This window comes from Talaromyces amestolkiae (assembly GCF_001896365.1).
Source record: "Talaromyces amestolkiae strain CIB chromosome Unknown scaffold12.1, whole genome shotgun sequence".
NCBI classification, from domain to species: domain Eukaryota; kingdom Fungi; phylum Ascomycota; class Eurotiomycetes; order Eurotiales; family Trichocomaceae; genus Talaromyces; species Talaromyces amestolkiae.
In genome coordinates, this window is record NW_024468048.1 from 1,079,712 (window position 1) to 1,100,161 (window position 20,450).

At 48.2% G+C, this 20,450-nt stretch overlaps 7 protein-coding genes across 7 annotated transcripts; 5 read left to right on the forward strand and 2 right to left on the reverse strand.

Moving 5' to 3' along the window:
* Positions 1 to 1,000: 1,000 nt before the first annotated feature.
* On the forward strand, positions 1,001 to 1,845 carry BHQ10_006681 (uncharacterized protein; the record flags this gene model as incomplete). The annotated part of the gene is made up of 6 exons (XM_040879294.1): positions 1,001 to 1,037; positions 1,093 to 1,112; positions 1,175 to 1,209; positions 1,264 to 1,277; positions 1,340 to 1,675; positions 1,736 to 1,845. 6 exons carry the CDS (start codon positions 1,001 to 1,003, stop codon positions 1,843 to 1,845), a joined length of 552 nt encoding a protein of 183 aa, XP_040735185.1.
* A 463-nt stretch (positions 1,846 to 2,308) lies between these two features.
* BHQ10_006682 (uncharacterized protein) lies at positions 2,309 to 4,469 on the reverse strand (the record flags this gene model as incomplete). Its single annotated transcript, XM_040879295.1, has 5 exons — positions 2,309 to 3,681; positions 3,735 to 3,885; positions 3,939 to 3,969; positions 4,019 to 4,028; positions 4,079 to 4,469. The coding sequence occupies 5 exons, from the start codon at positions 4,467 to 4,469 to the stop codon at positions 2,309 to 2,311; spliced, it is 1,956 nt and encodes a 651-aa protein (XP_040735186.1).
* Positions 4,470 to 5,162: 693 nt separating this feature from the next.
* On the forward strand, positions 5,163 to 6,149 carry BHQ10_006683 (uncharacterized protein; the record flags this gene model as incomplete). Its single annotated transcript, XM_040879296.1, has 3 exons — positions 5,163 to 5,222; positions 5,271 to 5,551; positions 5,603 to 6,149. The coding sequence occupies 3 exons, from the start codon at positions 5,163 to 5,165 to the stop codon at positions 6,147 to 6,149; spliced, it is 888 nt and encodes a 295-aa protein (XP_040735187.1).
* Positions 6,150 to 6,740: 591 nt separating this feature from the next.
* On the forward strand, positions 6,741 to 9,285 carry BHQ10_006684 (uncharacterized protein; the record flags this gene model as incomplete). The annotated part of the gene is made up of 7 exons (XM_040879297.1): positions 6,741 to 6,855; positions 6,914 to 6,937; positions 7,000 to 7,051; positions 7,106 to 7,120; positions 7,171 to 7,193; positions 7,242 to 9,123; positions 9,174 to 9,285. 7 exons carry the CDS (start codon positions 6,741 to 6,743, stop codon positions 9,283 to 9,285), a joined length of 2,223 nt encoding a protein of 740 aa, XP_040735188.1.
* A 375-nt stretch (positions 9,286 to 9,660) lies between these two features.
* BHQ10_006685 (uncharacterized protein) lies at positions 9,661 to 10,992 on the reverse strand (the record flags this gene model as incomplete). Its single annotated transcript, XM_040879298.1, has 4 exons — positions 9,661 to 10,136; positions 10,196 to 10,502; positions 10,560 to 10,780; positions 10,845 to 10,992. The coding sequence occupies 4 exons, from the start codon at positions 10,990 to 10,992 to the stop codon at positions 9,661 to 9,663; spliced, it is 1,152 nt and encodes a 383-aa protein (XP_040735189.1).
* A 1,068-nt stretch (positions 10,993 to 12,060) lies between these two features.
* Positions 12,061 to 15,084, forward strand: BHQ10_006686 (uncharacterized protein; the record flags this gene model as incomplete). The annotated part of the gene is made up of 2 exons (XM_040879299.1): positions 12,061 to 14,479; positions 14,540 to 15,084. 2 exons carry the CDS (start codon positions 12,061 to 12,063, stop codon positions 15,082 to 15,084), a joined length of 2,964 nt encoding a protein of 987 aa, XP_040735190.1.
* Positions 15,085 to 19,483: 4,399 nt separating this feature from the next.
* On the forward strand, positions 19,484 to 20,312 carry BHQ10_006687 (uncharacterized protein; the record flags this gene model as incomplete). The annotated part of the gene is made up of 5 exons (XM_040879300.1): positions 19,484 to 19,635; positions 19,685 to 19,807; positions 19,862 to 19,916; positions 19,970 to 20,089; positions 20,151 to 20,312. The coding sequence occupies 5 exons, from the start codon at positions 19,484 to 19,486 to the stop codon at positions 20,310 to 20,312; spliced, it is 612 nt and encodes a 203-aa protein (XP_040735191.1).
* Positions 20,313 to 20,450: the final 138 nt, after the last annotated feature.

A 20,450-nucleotide genomic window follows, 5' to 3' on the forward strand; every position in this document is an offset into this window, starting at 1 on the left:
ATAGCCCAGGTACCTTCGGGGAATTGTTAAAACCGATTAAATAATGCATGCGCCATCCCTGTCGGTTTAGGAAGGGGGGTTGCCTGAGCCTTCTTCTAAATAGTTAGCTGGTCGCGCTCTTATCTTTTCTCCTTCCAAATCTCTTCTCTTCTATCTATCCAGATCTCGGTAGTATGTCTACTACGTTGCGGCTATCTGAGGGTACGACGACGACTAACGTTACTGACACTACTGCGCTACGATGCGTCCGACCTCTATGCACCGGACCGAGCCACACAGGCCTGCAATGGCTGAGCGCTCGTTCATGGGGATGAAAACGACAACAGCGAGCGACTGAATCGATGACCTCGACGAGTGCTTTGATGCCAGACGGTGGATGGATGTACGCTCTACAAACAGCGATGGCGGCGCAGAAGATGGCCGACGTACAACGAACGGATGGCAAGACCATGACTGGCGGTTGATATGACAGTTGATCTTTGAGTGTACGAAAAGGATGAATAAGAATGAAGAGAATGGGAGAAAGAGAGTTCCCCGCTTACTGTATAGTAAGGGCTGAGTTTTCTGCCTCGTGCCTTCCTCAACGGCCGCCCGCCCMCCGCCGCCCGCCAAACACGCTGAGGGAAGCCTGCCAGAAAAAAAAAAATACAATTTTACTCCACACATACCGAGCATCTCTCTTTCTTCCAAAAACTCTTCGTTTCTCACCACCCACCTATCCATTTTCAATTCGGTCTTGCTATTGATTCTCGAATCGAGCATTCATTCATCTTTCACACTCGGAATTATATATAATTCCAGTTCTAGGTACGCCAGATTGGCTCTTTCCTTGCAATGGCTTTCATCCCACTCTTCATAGCATGGCGCACGCCAATTGGATCGATATTCACTTTCGCCTCCTCATGCAATTTTCGCAAATCTTTACAAATCGTCTAACTCTTCCATCTCACTAGATTACTCTATTTCTCTTCGTTCATTACGATCAACCCACTTCGACATAATGGAGAACCAGACCGGAAGCCGTGGCTGCTTTAACTGTGAGTCTCCTGTCTTTCGCTTCATCTTGCGCGACGAACTGACTGTTTCGAATAGGTGGCGAGCCTTCTCACCAGGTAAATTTGAACCAACACATCTAATACAAACCGTCGAATTGGACTGACCCGATGCTCTACAGGCCCGTGACTGCCCCAAGAAAGGCACACCTACTTGGTGAGTTATTTTGGTTGCCTGATTTATTTTCATCCTGCTGACCTGTCTTGATAGCTACAACTGCGGTGGTACGTCAAACGCATTACCATAATCTCTCGCTCCCTAGCACTATATACCTAACAACTTTCAGGCCAAGGACATGTCAGCCGTGAATGCACCCAAGCCCCCAAGGAAAAGTCCTGCTACCGCTGCGGTCAAACCGGCCACATCTCCCGCGATTGCCAACAGTCAGGCCCTGCCGGCGGTAACAACGGCGGATTCTCCCGAGGCGGATTCTCTGGTGGCGCTGGTGGTCAGGAATGCTACAAGTGCGGTCAGGTCGGACACATTGCTCGCAACTGCTCTCAGGGCGGTAGCTACGGCGGTGGTCAGGGCGGCTTCGGCGGTCGCCAGCAGACCTGCTACTCCTGCGGTGGATACGGCCACATGGCCCGTGACTGCACACAGGGCCAGAAGTGCTACAACTGTGCGTCTCTCTGTTCATTGAATGCGTTCGTTACATGATGATTGATACTAATTGATCCAGGCGGCGAGGTCGGCCACGTTTCTCGTGACTGCACAACCGAAGCCAACGGCGAGCGCGTCTGCTACAAGTGCAAGCAMCCCGGCCACGTCCAGTCCGCCTGCCCCAACTAAACGACTATACTCTCTTCTTTTCTTAAATTTTACTTTCTTTTGTTTCTTTTCTTTTAAACAAAAATTCTTATATGGACCGGTCCGCACGATTTCATATCATAATGACTACTACCTAACCGACACGCATTGAAACGAGCTTTCTCTGACTGATACCTACGTATTGACGAGGAAATGATTCGAGGGAGGGGATGGTTGCGAAAAAAGCGAGAAGTGAAGAAGGAAAAGTGAGAAGGAAGGATTGGAATGGACGAAAACTAATGGAAGGGACAAAACAAACATGATTCATGATGCCTCTTTCTAGTTTTTTTTTCTACCTGCTGTGTTGTGCTGTTTTTGCCAAACAAAAAATGATTCCCTTTTTGTCTCATGATAGGAGAGAAATTTCAATATGAGGAAATTGAGATGATATATAATTCTATTTGTATTCTTACTGACTATAGGAGTTGAAACAAAGGAATTATAGCTAAGAAGAACAGCTACACATCATAGCCCTCTTGAACCGGGGCACATCACCGCAAAACCTCTCCTCTTCATCCTTGTCCACGCCCCAGTCTTCCTGGAACGGGTTCAGGGTGTACTGCATAACGCGTCCGAGGATTTGTCGATCGCCTTTGTGCTCGACTCGTTCGATGACTTCGTCTAGGATCCAGGATCGGGGGATGAACTGCCAGTCGTTAGTCAACCGTTTAGAACAGGGATTAGGAGAACGGGAAAGAACCTTTGGATTCACGGATCTCATTAATTCTTTGCGCTCTTGATCGGTTCTTCCATCCTGTGTCCAGTCTTCGACGATTCGATCTCTCCACGATGACAGCCATGTCGCTATGCGCTTACAGGCAGATTCCTCAGTATTGCCGACTCCGCTGACGCCTTCATTATGGAAGAATCGTTTCGCGACGGCCTGTCTCTGCTCATCAGTCTCGAGTTCTTCAATACCAATATCAGACAGCCTTCTGAAGAAATGGTTAAAATCAAGCTCTAAATGCTCCATGGAATCGAGCAACTCCGAGAATAGCGACTCAAAATCGGATTCCTTGCTCGTCAAAAGACCTAGTCGCCGGGACATGAGGCGCACGTATTCATTCTTGAAAACTGTCTTGTATTCTTCGCCTGTCCGGTTGATGAGCGTCTCTGCGCGTTTGATGAGGATTTGCCCGAATTCTTCAGTCACGCCCTTGGTGATGAATTCCTCGTCGTCCACCCGCTCGGCACCGCCGATGAGTTCGCCGAATGCCTCGCCTAGTCGTACCAAATTCCACCATATGACTGATGGCTGGTTCTTGTATGAATATCTCAGATAGTGGTCGTCGTGGTTCGGTGTGTATGAAGGGTCGAAATTGTCCATGAATGCGAATGGGCCAAAGTCCAGAGACAAGCCGAATATGGAGGTGTTGTCGGTATTGAGGACGCCGTTCATGAATCCGTATGCTTGCCAGGCGGCTACTGTTTTGGCATTTCGTCGTACGATTTCACGATATAGTCGCGTAAATCGGTTTTCTTCTTGGCCTTCTTTTCCTTGGAGTTCTGTAGCTGTGACACCTCGTGGCGGTTCATCAACATTTACGTCTCCGGAACCTTCCTCATTAGGAAGATTGACTACCCCGGGTAATGATTCCCACCCTGGGAAGACGTCCTCGGCGATGTATGTCGCCAGCTTCCTGATCATGTCTCGCTCGTTGCGAGAATGAAGAATGTCGAATGATCCAATTCGGAGCCAGCTCTGCGCAAATCTGGCGACTATAGCGCCAGGTTCCATTCGTTCGCGCAGAACTTTGGATTTCGGTAGCAGCGTAAGAGATAGGGCTCTAGTGGTCGGAATACCAAGAGCATTGAGAGCTATGCAAGTCAGACTGCAATTCTTCTACGACTCAAGTATAGAGAGGGCAAACCTTCAGATACTACGTATTCGCGAATACTTGAACGTAGAACCGCCTTGCCATCTGCAAAACGGGAATACGGTGTTCGTCCTGCACCTTTCAGTTGCAGTTCATAGCGGATATTTGTGCTGGGGTTCGTCAACTCGCAGAGACTGATAGCGCGCTATTTCAGTATTAGCATTGCGTTCATATGTTGCTTATGCAGTGAGCACGTACGCCATCTCCAAGTTGTCCTGCCCATGCACCACTAGGACACAGTCAGATGAGCGCCGATGTTAGCGGTAGTGTAAACTGACAATTGCCATCCTACACCCCGGTCAGTCTCCGTCTAGAGCAATTCTCGATAGAAGATGTACCTCCATAGCATTGCGCCCAAGGATAGACTCCTCCCTCTTCCTCATTCCAGAATATCTTATTCCCGGCAACCAAACTAACGAAGTCTTCTGTTTTCTCCTCTCCTGGCTGCAACCCCAGATCCTCCATGGCTCGCGGACTCACGCCTAACAGCTCCGGGTCCTCGGCGGCCTCGGGACGGACATAGGTATACATTGCACCTTTGACGATGCGCGGGCCCAGTGTTTCGCGTGGCGCATCGTGGGACTGCTTTGGTGTCTCGAAGGCAGGGTCCGGCGGTAGCTTGGACGTGAATGTGTTCGATTTGGGGACGGTGGCTAATGTATTGTACGCTGCTGCTGCCGGCGCGAGATTCAATTGCGAAGCCATTTGATGGATGCGATTGCAGGTCATTCGCAGAGAAGGGAATGGTCGTAGAGATATGAGGCGTGACATCAACTCAGATACGGGAAAAACAGAAAAATAAAATATTTGGTGTCCTCGCAAAGCATAATAAGTAGTGATGGACAATTTATTGTTTTATTAAAAGTCGCGGAGGAAGTTACTAAGCCGAGGATCTGGACCTTACACAATATGACATCACATTGCCCAATCAGCTTCATTTGTCAGTCGGTTGTTCACGACTCTCTTCTTTTGATTATCTTACATATTTTCACATTTCTCAGTTGTAATACTGGTTAACAAGACCATGCCGGCTCCCATACGCATGGATGACGGGGATTTTGCTGTTGAACATATCCACACTGCTACAGTCTCAGTCGATGAGGGGTAACGACATTTCTCGCGCGATGATGCTTCATGGCGCAATCTTCTAGCATCGATTTGTCTGATATGACTCGCCTATCGCGGTCTAATCCAGGCCAGACTCCACCACAAACTGCATCGGCACTTGCTGCGAGATTCTGATGACCATCGGATCTGTTCCGGGTATATAACCTTCCGATAGCCCCCCTCATTATAAATGCGAGTACCCTGACAATGCGTGCGACATTCTTCTGCAGAGCTTGGAAACCCCACTATATCTACTCCTCTCAACTCCAACTCCCTCTCCCTACACAGTTCGTCTTCAGAAAGACATTCAGCACAATGACCAGCGCAGCCGACATCCCGAACGTCAAAGTTGGCGGCAACGCCTCCGTGCCAGTGGTAAGGTCATCTCACTGCAAAGCTCATCAAAACTCTAACACAAATTAGCTGGCCTACGGAACTGGTACAGCATGGTCCAAGCAAACCGGCGAATCTGACATTAGCCGCGAAGTCGTGGAAGCCATCAAGACCGCTATCAAACTGGGTTATCACCACCTCGACGGAGCCGAAGTGTACAATACGGAACCTGAGCTTGGAGTTGCCATCAAGGAGAGCGGCGTTCCAAGAGAAAAGCTATTTGTTGTCACCAAGGTGTACCCTAACATTGACGATATCCCCAACGCGATTGAGCAGAGTTTGAAGAAACTGCAGCTTGATTACGTGGATCTGTACGCTCAATCTCCCTGCTTAGTGTGAGTTAATGACCTGATACACTGTAGATATTTGATACATGCTCCCTTCAAAGCCAAGTCCGACAAGGAGCTCCAGGATACTTGGGCGGCCATTGAGAAGGTGAAGGAGGCAGGAAAAGCGAAAGAAATCGGCGTTTCTAACTACACCAAAGCCCACCTTGAGACTACATTGAAGACAGCCAAGATCCCTCCCGCCATCAACCAGATAGAATTCCACCCGTACCTCCAGCACGGAGATCTGCTTGACTACCACAAGGAAAAAGGCATCGCAACATCTGCCTACGGACCTCTAACTCCTGTCACTCGTGCTACAGGCGGTCCCCTAGACCCGGTGCTAGCTGGGCTGGCTAAGAAGTATGCAGTTACCCCCGGGGACGTTGCACTTCGATGGGCACTTGAGCGCGGTGCTATTGCCATCACGACGAGTAGCAAGGAGGCTCGCCTCACCGAGTATCTACGTACCGTCAAGTTCAACCTCACCCCGCAGGAGGTGGAGCAGATTTCGGAGCTGGGTAACCAGCACCACTTTAGGGGTTTCTGGAAGGATAAGTTTGCAGCAGACGACCGCACATAAAGCAGGCTCTCATTGATGTATAAGATGATAATAGATAGAAATAATACAGTCATTCATCGATCCCCCAGTATCAAGCGTTGATAATAATATGATGGTTGATCTGAATGTTGCTACCGTCGGTAAGGAACTGATTCGTAATGGGCGAAAACACCTCGATCGCTCCAGCTACGGCGCTAAAGTTCGGTCTTGGATCATGAGTAGAGGAGGTAGACATAGATTGGGTTTCACCAGAGTAAAAAGCAACTTCCTACCGCCTACAATAATCACATCCGTGAATGAGTTAATTCAGAAAAGGAAGAAAGAAGRAAAGAAGAAGARAAAAATSGAGCCGTAAAGAAGGAAGGATTCCCGCTTAGTGACCCGGAACAACGATCCCCCGGCAGCCCACCCAATAACAGCCCGCTGATTTGTGACCAGGCTTGGCGCTGAGGTTGCCGGGCTCTCCCATTGCTCTCTCGACTGAAGCAAAGACCTCACTCACCTTCCCTTCCACCTCGAATCCGTGTGTCCATTCTCCCACGTCCTTTCCTCTGGCTACAGAGTCTCCCCCTCTGTCTGTCTGACCTTTATCGAGTTCATACTAAACGCACAATGCGGCCGCAATTGCTTCGTGCGGCCGCGCGCTCGAGACAATTCGCCAACGCCAGATCATGCCGGTCCTTTGCTACCACGACGCGGCGTAGCGCCGAGGTCGAGTTGACTATTGGTTAGTGGGGATCCAGTCGTCAATTGAAGGTTCTACGGCTAATTTGTTTCGCTTTTAGATGGCAAGAAGGTCTCAATCGAAGGTATAATCGGACTGCAATGTGTTTTACGAAAGGTGTCGGCTGACATATCCGGGTGCATATAGCTGGCTCCGCTTTGATTCAAGCTTGTGAAAAGGCCGGTGTGACTATTCCAAGGTATGTAACGTCTATTGTATTGGCAATTGGCTTTTCTTACTGACATTGTTATAGATACTGCTACCATGAGTAAGCCCTCCGTTCTCCGTCATGCGTACCAATACTAATTATCGTTGAAGGAAACTATTGATCGCAGGAAACTGTAAGCACGTATGATCCGGTCCTTTCATATCATACTAACATATCAAAGGTCGTATGTGTTTGGTAGAAGTCGAAAAAGCTCCCAAGCCCGTTGCATCATGCGCCTGGCCCGTTCAGCCCGGTATGGTTGTTAAGACCAACTCGCCATTGGTACACAAGGCCCGAGAGGGTGTCATGGAATTTCTACTCGCAAACCATCCTCTTGACTGTCCTATCTGTGACCAGGGAGGTGAGTGTGATCTCCAGGATCAATCGATGCGTTACGGTGCCGATCGCGGCCGATTCCACGAAACCGAAGGAAAGCGTGCCGTCGAAGATAAAAACATCGGCCCTCTGATCAAAACCTCGATGAACAGATGCATCCACTGCACCCGTTGCGTCCGTTTCATGAACGATATTGCAGGTGCCCCCGAGCTTGGTACTACCGGACGAGGAAACGATATGCAGATTGGAACATACTTGGAACAGAACATCAGCTCCGAACTTTCGGCCAACGTCATCGATCTGTGCCCCGTCGGTGCCCTTACCTCCAAGCCCTACGCTTTCCGAGCTCGTCCATGGGAGTTGAAGCACACCGAGACCATTGATGTTTTGGACGGTCTCGGTTCCAACATTCGTGTCGACTCTCGCGGTATGGAAGTTATGCGAGTTATTCCCAGACTTAATGACAATGTAAACGAGGAATGGATCAACGATAAGACTCGATTTGCCTGCGACGGATTGAAGACACAGCGATTGACCACCCCTCTCATTCGCCGCGAAGGAAAGTTCGTTCCAGCAACTTGGGAACAGGCCCTGACCGAGGTCGCTTCTGCACACGCTAGATTAAGCCCTAGGGCCAATGAGTTCAAGGCTGTTGCTGGTCAGCTAGTCGAGACGGAGTCTCTTGTTGCCATGAAGGACTTGGCTAACAAGCTTGGCTCGGATAACTTGGCTTTGGACCAGCCTAACGGCAGCGCACCCATTGCTCACGGTGTTGATGTTCGTGCCAACTACCTCTTCAACTCCAAGATCTTCGGTGTTGAAGAGGCAGATGCTATCCTCCTTGTCGGTACAAACCCTCGCCATGAAGCCGCAGTCTTGAACGCCCGTATCAGGAAACAATACTTGCGCTCTGACCTTGAAATCGGTCTTGTTGGAGAGTCCTTTGAAAGCACCTTCGGCTTTGAACACTTGGGAGCTAACGTCAGCAGCCTTCAGTCCGCTCTTTCTGGAGAGTTTGGTAAGAAGCTTGCTTCCGCTAAGCGTCCCATGATCATTGTTGGAAGTGCCATTGCTGAGCATCCCGACGCCAAGTCTGTTTTTGAGAGCGTTGGTCAATTCGTTGAGAAGCACGCTTCCACATTCAGAACCGATGAATGGCAAGGATACAACGTTTTGCAAAGAGCCGCATCCCGTGCGGGAGCCTACGAAGTCGGTTTCACAGCTCCTTCTCCGGAAGTTGCCAACACTACACCTAAGATGGTCTGGCTTCTTGGTGCCGATGAGATCAATGCCAGCGAAATCCCCAAGGATGCCTTTGTGGTGTACCAGGGTCACCACGGAGACCGTGGCGCACAGTTGGCCGACGTTGTTCTCCCAGGTGCAGCATACACCGAGAAGTCTGGAACATACGTCAACACTGAGGGCCGCGTTCAAGTCACTCGTGCTGCTACGTCTGTGCCAGGTGCTGCTCGTGATGATTGGAAGATTATCCGTGCAGTCAGCGAGTTCCTTGGCTCACCTTTACCATATGATGATATTGAGGCTCTCCGTGACCGCATGGAGGAGATCAGCCCTGCCCTCCGCCGATATGACTTGATCGAGTCTACTTCAGTACCAGCTCTTTCCAAGGTCCAATTGGTCGACCAAAACAAAGGATCCAAACCCACTGGTGCCGAGTTCAAGAAGGTTATTGAGGACTTTTACTTCACAGACGTTATCTCTCGAAGGTATGATTTCAGTGGTAGACTTGAAATGACATTAGCTAATCCTTTTCTAGCTCCCCTACAATGGCTCGTTGCTCGGCTGCCAAAGCCACCGGTAACCCCGAAACCAATTTCATGGCTGCCGGTGAAATGTCACCACAAGCCGTCTATGGCAACGCGGCATAAAAGAGGTCTTGTCCAGCTGTATCATCGTACCATGTCGGCGTTTCTTTCCTTTGTGCTGCTTGCTTGCTACCTAGCTTGAATTGAGTGTATGTGTCAACAGTATTTTAGTCTTTCCCATTTCACTTATAAACATTGTTTTCTGTCCTGTCACTCATCCATCCTTCCCCCTTCTTCTTCTTCTTGCCCTCTGTTACGAGGATCCATATCTGTGTGCTCGATTCTCAATTCTGCATGAAAAAAATAGCAGCTAGAAGGTGTTTTTGTACATAAAGGGAACGTTCGCAAAATGCAAGTTAATGCAAGCTATAAAGTGTCTTATCAAAAGTTTGAATCCAACCTGATAGTGATCTAGTTAGTGAGATACTAATATACAGGTCACAGTTCATCATCATCCGTTTCTCCTCCGGTAGCTTCACCCGCTTCATCTCGCTCAGGCACAATCTCCGCCTCCTTTCCAGAGGTATCAGCACCTTTACCCCTGCGCAAGAATGGCAAGTCTCTCCTCGGAGGAGGTGGCGGATCAGCTGCCTTGGTCAAATTCGGACGGTTCGATTTCTGCGATTGCGCTTCCTCTTCCGGGGGAGAGTTCATCCTCTCCTCCTCAGCCTCGGATTCGGTCTCTTCTTCTAGCGGTTGAGGCGTTTCGGATCTCTCATCTCCGTCTTCCTCCTCATCTTCTTCTACTTGGGCAGCGGCTTCCCTTCTCGAGGGCTTGGGCTTATCGATGTCCATCTTTTCGAATTCATCGTTTGAATCTGATGGTTCTTGCTGATGGGCAGGGGCTTTTCGTTTGTTCCGTCGGATTTTGGGGGCTTCTTCCTCCCGGTCGATGGTTGACTCTAATCCGCGCCCTTTTTAATTTCAGTACCAGACACTTCGATATGCAGGGCCAGAAAGGAGGAGGACAAACCTTTCTCAGAATCAACGTTCACACTCGCCAAAAGCCTCTGCTGATTCCTAATCTTGAGCTTCTTCTCATTCAAAACCTGCGCTAAACCTCCTAGCAGCATATCCTCATGCTCCTTTTTGGACTGCACCAAATCATCAAGACTAGTTTGCAAATCCCTGATTGATTTTTCGGCTGCTTGTAGTTGCTTGGTTAGTGTTGAGATTTGATGCTCGTAGGCGTCTGTGCGTGATAGCATGAGGCCCATCCATTCGAAGAGTTCGATGGTTTGGTCGTCGTTTTGGGATAGGGTTATAGTTGCAACGCGTTGCTGTTGAATCTCCTCAGTGATATGTTTCGCACTCTAGAGACAGGAAGGAGTACGTACGGTGATGTTATCAATTCTTTTCCGGATGTTAATCACCAAATCATTCACATCGTCCTTGGCCTTGATTGTAGCCGTAGCCTCAATTTCAGAATCCGGATTTGCCGCTATTTGAGATGATACATCATTTCGGACTCTCAGCACAGATTTCAGTATCTGCTCAAGCTCCGTATCGGTGCCTCGAAAGTTCTTTGCGCGGATATCCTTGAGACGCGATGGTCGTACTGTTGACTCTGTGTTAGCATACTTGATGCGATGCATATTCGACTTGCAGGTGCATATACATACATGACCCTACATATGGATTCTCGCCTTCGGTTGCGATGAACTTCAGGTCCAGGGCTGCTTTGCCCGGAGCTATGTATACGAGTACGAATTCATTGTCGCTGTCGGACCGGGGGATGCGGATTACCCAGTCCTTGCTTTCTGCGGGCATGGTCACTGCCTCGATCTCAACGTGCAAGGTCCGAGCCTTAATGTCAAATTCGCGGCTTCAAGTATCTACTGGTGTAGTTGTAAATATCGAGAAAATACAATGGAGGTAGCTGAGCTTCCCAACCTCGTCTGCCTGGAGGCGGTCCGCCCGGAGTTGACCAATGAGCGGGCGGGTTCAGAAATATAGTCTCATCACTGTCTACATTCTATTGAGTTGAGACCTATCCATTATAGCATTTAGTTCTCGTAGTACTATATCTGAACATACAATTGAGAATCTTGACTCTTCCCCATGCCATAATTTAAAAAAAAAAAAAAAAAGTAGTGTAAGAGGTGGGAGCTGCATGATGAGGCACAGAATAGGCGCGGCGCGATTGTTTGCAATTACGCGTATCTGTAATACCACGTACAATGTTCCCAGCCCCGCGTGACACTCCACTAAAAATTTAGCCAGGGTACGGAATTCTTGGCGCATATCCGCCTCCTCGTGGCGGTAACGTTACTGTTAGTGTAGTACATAAATTACCAATACAATAACCGTACACGATACGATAGTCCTCTCGCTATCTCCAAGTTGATCCTAGTCTGATCTGTTCTTCCCAGTCTGAAATTCACTCCAAACGAACTCAACCACCTCCCAGCCACTTTCTGTATTCACAAGAATCAACAACTACTTACGATACCACGACATTCGCTCAGTCCGTCACAATCATCTCGGTGTCAAGCGCTTCCACTCTCTGGTATTCTGCAAGATCGCGGACCGAGGTGTCTGTGGCATTCCTCAACACGGCTGTCGATTATTCAACCTGCAACGACCTCTTGATCGAGTCGATGATAAATATCCTTACGTCCAAGTCCTCGGCACACCAGTTGTGCGATAATTATGATATTTTACTGTCAAACACCGCCTACTGTTTCAGTAAATCCGGACTTACAGTGAAAATCTACGACATCACACGACACTAACTTTTGATGCTACCACGATCGAGCTTCTACCAACACAGCACCGACTCGCTTTCACTTCGACGTCACATGCTATTCTGAATCATCAACTTGCCAGTCTGTCATCATGCAGGCAGACACATTTCACCTGCTGCAAAGCGAATCCCCGCCCGTCGAATCCTGGGACGACGATGGAGACCTGCAATGTCTTGACGACATACAATTCCATGCCATTTCTACCACAACGTCCGTGACCGGCTCTATGCTTCGATCCGGTCATCGTGACTCGATTTCTTCACGTCGCTCAATCCGCTCCGATGTCGAATCCAATGCCGGCGACGAGGATTGGCAGCTATTACTCCGAGACAATGACGAAGCAGGAACCGAAGAGGCGATCGCCTCTGCACGCAACGCGGGCATACCGATACCCGATAATGTCCCCAAATCAGCCCTCTTGTCGGGCTCAATCAAGAAATTACAGTCGAAGCAACATAAGAAGAGCGTCATCGATGATTGGTCGGAGGATCTCGAGTTTCCCGATACTGATATGGAATTGTCTCTTAAAGCGAACGGACAAGAGTCATTCCCAGAATCTATACACCAAATCCACACTCCATTGATGTCTAGTCCAGCGAAGACTAGAGGTTCAACTGAGCCCAGCCCATTTAGGGGCGTGGGAACCACTACTCCTCAATCAACAACCGATGCGAAAGATACGATTCAAGGCCTTGGTTTTCACGATATCAAACAAGAACCACAAGATTTATCAACAACTACAACAAACACTGTATCGAACCTGAACCTCCCGCATACACCTTCTATTGGCAGTCACTCTCCTGCTGTTTGCCTCGCACGAGATGCAGACGATGACTTCGAGAAGGATTTTGAATTCCCTAGTCAGGAAATGACCCTCAAGCTTTCTCCACCACCCAATATGCCAACCATGATTCCTAGCATCAATGATGATATTTGGGATATCGGTTGGGCAGATGGAGATGGGAATGGACGCTTCGGTGGCACAAAGCGAGACGGGCGTTCAACTCACAGTTCATCGGTATCTGCGTTTAGTCCCAGTGCCTCAAGTTGTCTTACGGCAGAGACTGAAGATGACATTCTAGATGGATTAGTCCTTCCTGATGGACCATTCAACTTCGAGGATAATCTGAAGAAGCGGAAAGTGCTCCGAACAGACACTGAAGAACCCAGCCCCAAATCGCTACCGCCCTCGAACAACCAGAAGACTACTACAAGCGACAATTTCTTCGATGAATTAGATGTCGATGATGGAAGTGTCTTTACATCGCTAAAGACGAATGTCAACCGAAATGTCAAACGCAAATTAGATGCTCGTCCAATGACGCCTAACCGCTCGGAGAAGACAATCACATTCACAAACAAGACACCCTCCGTTGGGACCAGAATCCCACGACTTTCTAGCCACAACAGGAGCCGCACCAGTTTGGAGCCCGTCTCCGAAAGTGGCAATCCTGTTACTCAATTCAGAAGACCGCAGTCCCGGCTCACAGCTCATGGAAATCGAAGTTCTGTCGAAAGTATACATACATCTCCTCCAGTCACTCCATCGGGTGGCCGACGATCTCTTGGTGGTCGGAGTTCAAGAGAAAGCATGAACAGTGACCGTGATCTATCTTCAAGTCATGCACAGCTTCTCAAGTCAAAACGCTCGGCGCCCGTTGCACGTGGTCCTGAAGAGTCAGTGTCCGCCGCACCTTTCCAGCGCCCATCATCACGGCAAGAAAGTGCCTCCTTAATTCCAAGTTTTGCTAGACCCAAGACTCCTGTCGATAGATCAACTACAGATTCTCGACTTGGCAACCACCGACCTCAAGTACCTTTTCTACCTGCTGGTGCGTCACAAAGCCAGTCTCATCACGCAAGCCTCAAATACTCTCGCCATTTCCGTCGATCCGACTCGGAGACATCTACAGAGTCCACTATTGGAACAAAGTCGACTTCCCGCCTTTCACATACTCTACGCCCCGATACGCACGGGCGCCATCATGCGCATTCTGCCAGTGAGGGCTCTAATATCGTGGTTAAGCATTCAGTTACTCGACCTACTCGTCGGCGAAACTATGGAGATGGAAATGAACTAGAATCGTTTGACGATCTTCCAACATCTGCCACTCTAGAGAGCCAATTCATCAAGACGCCAGTAGGCCATGGCCCCCCCAAATCTCTGCGAACCCGACTGGCACAGTCTCCTACCGCCCTACGTACCGAAACACCCGTTCCTACCATGACATCAAGTGCCCCTTCTCGACCCAGCTCCTTCAAGCCTCGATTTGCAAGAGATACCAATGCCTCACGAATCGCACGCGAGCAAAGGATTGCCTCACTATCTCTACCTACGCGAAACCGAGACAGTGCGCCCCTGGCTCCTTTGAGCACCAATTGGAAAGGGCCGCAAACTCCCCGACAAACCGATTCGATGCTCACTGCAAGAAGCAAGAAGGGCAAGGCATCTCGGCCTGGAGGATCTAAGCCACAGCTAATCAAATCAATGGGGGTTAGTGAAGCGAAGAGTAGGTTATATTGCGTCTTTATTAGCAGCTTTATATGATATATTCTGACTCGCGTCACAGATGTTCAGGGTATGCAGTATAATCCCAGCACTTACCGATGGGAGGGCAACGAAAATGAAGTTGCAGAATTTGACGCCATCAACACACCTAGATCTCCCAAGGTAGCCCCAGCACTCATTACGAGTGTTGGAACAATCAAGGGTGCCCAAGTTGTTGGCGGCATGGTATTTGATCCCCAGCGGATGTGTTGGCTCAAACTTGCATCCACGCAACCTGGCGCAGACAAGGTGGCGGTCATCCATGACGAGCTAGAGGACGTCTTTGCAGGGTTAGAGGATCTCCAGGACAGGCCGGGACCCAAGCATCGAAGAAACATTTCGGAAGCATCTGTCCCAACGGAGGTCTTTGATGATCAGAGCGGTGATTCATCGGAGGAGTGGCCAATCACCGAGGAATTTGACGTCGGTCCTGAGTTTGTCAAACGTCAGAGAGCCGAAGAAGACAGATGGAAACGGAAAGTGACCAAATGGGTGTCGTCTGAACGGAAGAAGGCTGGCGATGGCTGGCGATGGGCCATTAGGGATTTGGTTCCTGGTGGAAACTGATTCCAGTGGCTTTCTTTTTTTTTTAACTTTTATATTATTTTAGCGACGTGTTACATACATTTCGGACAACTTGCAACCTGTTATACCATGACGAAGTTAACGACCACGACAAAAAGAGGCATTTTAGAAAGCGCCGTGTATGCGCTTCTTTGCCTATTGCATTGCATCCTTATCATGAACCCTGACGAGACCACGACCAGCACACGAATTGGCGGGAATACTCCTGATTGTTATTGTTTCCTGTTTCTGTATTTTTGCTGTTTACTTGCAGCTGTGTATCTTGTTTAATTGCTTTCTTCGTTTACCGATTTCTTTCCTGACTGTTTCTAAAGAGGTGGGCTTGGAGGGTTCCTGCTTCTCGCGTTGCAATTATTGCATTTATTGTATGTGTACATTTATTATGATAATTGGGCTTCAATAACTCTTTTTTCAATTTCCATATGAGATATGAAGGATGCATGATGTACATGCGAGTTTACTGCTATTAGTACTTAATAGTCCAATTCAACGTACATCTACTCGGTCATAAGATATCATGCATATGATACTGCTTTTCCTTGATATATCATATCATTGTGCTATACCTACATGGATTGCATTGAACCATATATCAGTCCGAGATTCCAGACCCTGATCAATAAATGCCCAAAAAACCCCCCATGAGGCCTAGATCCAGCACTTACGACCAGGATAAAACCTCTGTAAGGCATAAACTAGTGACGATCCAAATCAGCAAAGGCAGGGTGTCTGCATAGCTCTATGTAGCTTGAACAATCGAAACGTATAGGGACATTGAATAGAAAAGGGCTAGTCTCTTCATGCACAACATTGGTAATGCAAGCAAGTATCCGCTCTCCCAGTTTTTATTTTAGATTTCGGCCTCTTTTCGTGTTACCAGAGAACATTACATGAAGAATTCTGGTGGGAAGCACTTATTGTTGAACCGGAAGGTAAATACAAAAGAGTATATCGTACTATACGTAAACTAATAATAGTGGCATCCCGGCCATTCCGGCCATGCATTTAGGCAGTGTAACGTTTCTGGATTGCTTAATCGAATGACATTGGAGGTGGATATAAATCCCCTCCCCCCTTTGCAAGCTCTCTGGATAATTTCTCCATATGGCTTTCTTTCCTCGCCGAGTCATTCATTGTTGATTGCCCTACTTGAAGAAAACGGAAAAAGTTGTTTCCCCCCCCCCCCTTTTTTCTTGGGCATGTTGTGTTTCGGACGAAAACAGTACGTGGATGACCAAGTGCATAATCTATCGGTGTGCTGGGAGGATAACTGACATCATACATCACAGTGTAATGGTTAAAGATGACTCAAAATCCCGGGGCTGTAAATGTCAGAAAGCTGATCATCCCGAAAATGGAAGTGTTAGCAACTGATCGACGATGAGGCCGTTTTAGGGTTTGACGTGCACCAAGCCCTAACTCTATCGATCCCAACTGATGATACGAACGCAGTAGATAATATGATATGCATCTTCAATGACCCGTTAGACCTAATCGTAACTTTTCTCTGCTTAACCTGATTGATCATGATCTGGGCAGTCTAGAAATTTCCTTGGGCCTGTCTTTCTCGCATTTTATCAAGGACCGACTAAATTAGACGATGGAAGGGGACTTCAAGCTTCGCATCTCACGCCCAACGGCAAGTCTGCGTGAGTCATTGATGAATCCTTGGGGCTCCATTTGTTCAGACAAAAACAACTGGACGGGAAAATGGGGATTATGGAAGAATGACGGTAGTACTTTTGTTCCTCAGTGTATGACGAACTGGTATGACCATTCGGATGCCTAGGAAGAGTGAATGCCCGATAGTTGCCTGTTATAACCTAACGGATATGCAATGACTCGGTTCCTCCTGTGGGCGACTTGGGATGATTGAAAAGGCTATTCTGAGGCTGCAAGGCTGCATAACACGGCGTTTTGGTCCAGGCTATTTGAGAAGCTGGGAGTATCGGTGCACAGGTATGACGGGTAAGGCTCGTCATCCTTTTCTTTTCTTTTAAGAATTGCATTTGTTCTTCATCTAGACGATCGTCCGTTGAGCGGGATCTCACAATGTTCGGGGTGATATAGTACAGTGTTTTATGCAGATATAGGCTCAAATGTCACGGGGGGGCACTTAACCTCGATTAGGAAGGTTATTATAATTAAGACATTCGTCCTTAACTCTTACCAAGCTTTCCTGATGCTTTTACAATTTGTCACTTGTCTGCGGGTAAATCTCACAGTTTCCTTAACAGGAAGGGAACTCTTGCAATACCAAAAATAGTCATTACACAGCATACACAAGTTCAAGAATGCCCGGAGGCTTTTTCTTCTCTGCGAACCTGAGTTCAGCCCGAATGGCATTGGCAAGGCAGAATCTCCAGCTTGAGAGGCAGTGGTAGTACGTAGTTGGTTCAAGTTCGTCACGTACTCTTTTAAGGGTTATTGTTACAAGCAATTTTAGGGCCCGACACCAAACATGGTCACACAACAGAGCTCATTCTTCAACCTGCTCGTCCGCCACGATTCAGCGCCCATCATATGAAGCGAGCTCGAGGAAATACAACACACCCAGCCATCGGTTCGAGCGGTAAAAGACAAAGAAAAAAGCAATTAATACGCGCCCATCTTTCAGTACCCGGGCCCCGGATGACAGATAGACAGCCCATGCTTGACTGTACTGCACTGCAGAATCAGAAAATGAAACTATTGCTGCACGCGTTACTGTTAAAAAAAAGAAATTTACTCGTGACATGGCCGCCACAGCCGAGTGCGTACAACAAATGTGTCATGTCAGCACGAAAAGAGAAAATAGAAGAAAAAAGCAACGGAAATAATTGAAGCCTGACGAAGAAGGCTACCCCACCCAGGTCAGATATTGGGCGGCAAGTTGCAAGGCTTGAGGCTGTCACTCTCTGTCCGTCTGTCATGTTAGTGATCTGGCTTGGATGATGATGATGATGATGGCTAGTTATCGATCGACTCGTGGCTGTCCCGACGGGACGCTAAATTTACCATCCGGACAGCAAATGAGAGACGAACAGGAGTAGAATTGTATCAACGTGGCAAAGGAGGGGTGAGAAGCAAGAGACCGGGGTCGTTTGTACCCGGTCTATGCTCCTATTTGTTGGATATCCAGCCTGCGATGACATTACACCAGCCTCCTCTGCTGTCCACAGTCGTGGCCTACTGAGGATGCTCGTTTCGAATCTGCACTCACGGTTCAGTGGACCCGTCACTTGGGTCCTTGACTTCCAGAATGGCTGTGCATGCTTGCCAGCGCATCCAATGGCGATGAAGCCTACATTTCCTGCTCATTCATAAACCCTGGTTAACTCTTCAAGTTATCTTCACCCATACCAAGTAATGTCCGGAGTGGCCACAGGCATTGATGCCAATGTCCGAAGTAGGGACGAGCTGTACTCCAAGCCATGCGCATCATTTTCCTTTGCATAAAGATACTCGATAATACCCTATCCGGGTCAAATGAACTAGATTTGTACCTGACAGAGGAATCGATAGTACAGCATGCAGCAAGACAATCAATGACATCTGCTGAACCAGCAGTGTCTCCCAACATCATAATCTTTCAATCATGTACCACGCACTGATTTCATAGTCTTCTACGAATAAGGTCTTGCTTCATGTCTCGCTTCTCGTGGTCCCTATGATGTCTGCTTGCTAACAAACAACTCATCGCCCTCACCGACTTTGTGTGTCGTCCCAGGTGTATCATATGCCTTTCATCCCTTTGCTTCTCCGAATGACTGCTGCGAGGCCGATATGCATCTAGCCTCACTCGCAGGGTCAAACAAACTGCATTAAAAATTGTCCTTCTATCTGTACATATATACCGTGGGATGCCCGTTCCTGTCTTCAAATAAGTTATTGACATTCAATATCCCCTGAACAGGTAACTCCACTTTCCTCTTGTATCATTATACTTCTTGTCTATCTACCCATCACAGGTCTGATAGGGCTAGTCGTTCGCTATACATGCATACATCTTACACCTTGACTCTGATCAGCCTTCCAACATATTTTGGCAGACGAGCGAGGTTGGATTGTTTGCTATTTTTTCAACCCCGTCATGAATGGGTACAAGACACGACCTTCAAACGAGCAGCATTATAACCATACCAGCGAATCCACATCAATGGCGACTGTATACGAGACCACACCAACTACCGAGCTTCCGTATCACTCAGCCGGAACTTACAATGTGCTGCAGCCTTACAATTCATATTCTTCCCATTTACCGCCATATTTCGGGCCTCAAACTTCAATGGGACTTCAATCACCAGACATGCACACGGTTCCCTCCCTACGCCATGATCAGCACTTAAGCCAGCACCACCATCCTTATAGACAGGGAGCATACCCCGGATACCCCATAGACATGTCCTCCCGCTTTACAACGATACGCGGCATTCCAGAACATGACATCGAGAGCCAGGATTCAATAAATGAGCAGACAATGTCGTCAGAGCGCATCAATCCACCAATAGAGGGGTTTCCACAGGTTGAAGATTTCGATAAATTAATGGAAAGGTAGGCGTTCGTTCCCAGTTCTTAGCGCTTTTCCCGGCTCACTGTTTAGTTATGTCAATGAACTCTCGGTCAAGAAACAGGACAAGGCGTTGATTAATGCCCAGAGGGCTCAGCACATCCGTATTGTCCTGACGGATCCAAAGGATACCAGTGTCGGTTCAGCTCAGTTTAGGTGTGCATTCCTGTCCGTCACCTTTTTATACATGCTAAGTCATGACTTCTTCAGATTCTGGGTGAAGAAAATGTTCAAACTTGAACCAGCTGATAGCCGTCTTCCCATGGTAAGTCGGCTTCTGGAGAAAAGATCCATAGATCTCAGTATTGACCCTCTCAGAACAGGAAGTGGATATGCCACGAAGGAAAACCGGTCGCCATTCGGGAGAAGTTGTTCAAGATTTTGACCCGGGCACACCAACAATGTCAACATGGTGGTCGTGATAAGACGTCGGCTCAAGTGCGTCAGATATATTCATGGTAAGAGAATGATTTCCACGCTGCATTTAACTGTCTAGCAGACAAAGAAATCTCGTCGTCTAATCATGCACTTCCTTAAGGGTACCCAAAGAATTGATCTCCCGCTTCGTCAAGATATGTCCAACATGTCAAGTCCGTCGCGGAGGATCGCATCTTTCCCCTCCAGATTCGAGGCGAAACTCGCCCCCTATGGAACTCAGTAGAGTCCAACCACCACAGTCACCATTGGCATACATGCGCGCGCAACCAGCGCCACCGATGGCAGGGTATGATGAATACCGACGAAATTCTTCCTCATCCTCATCATACGGTTATTCAGACAGAGGAAATCGAGATTGGGG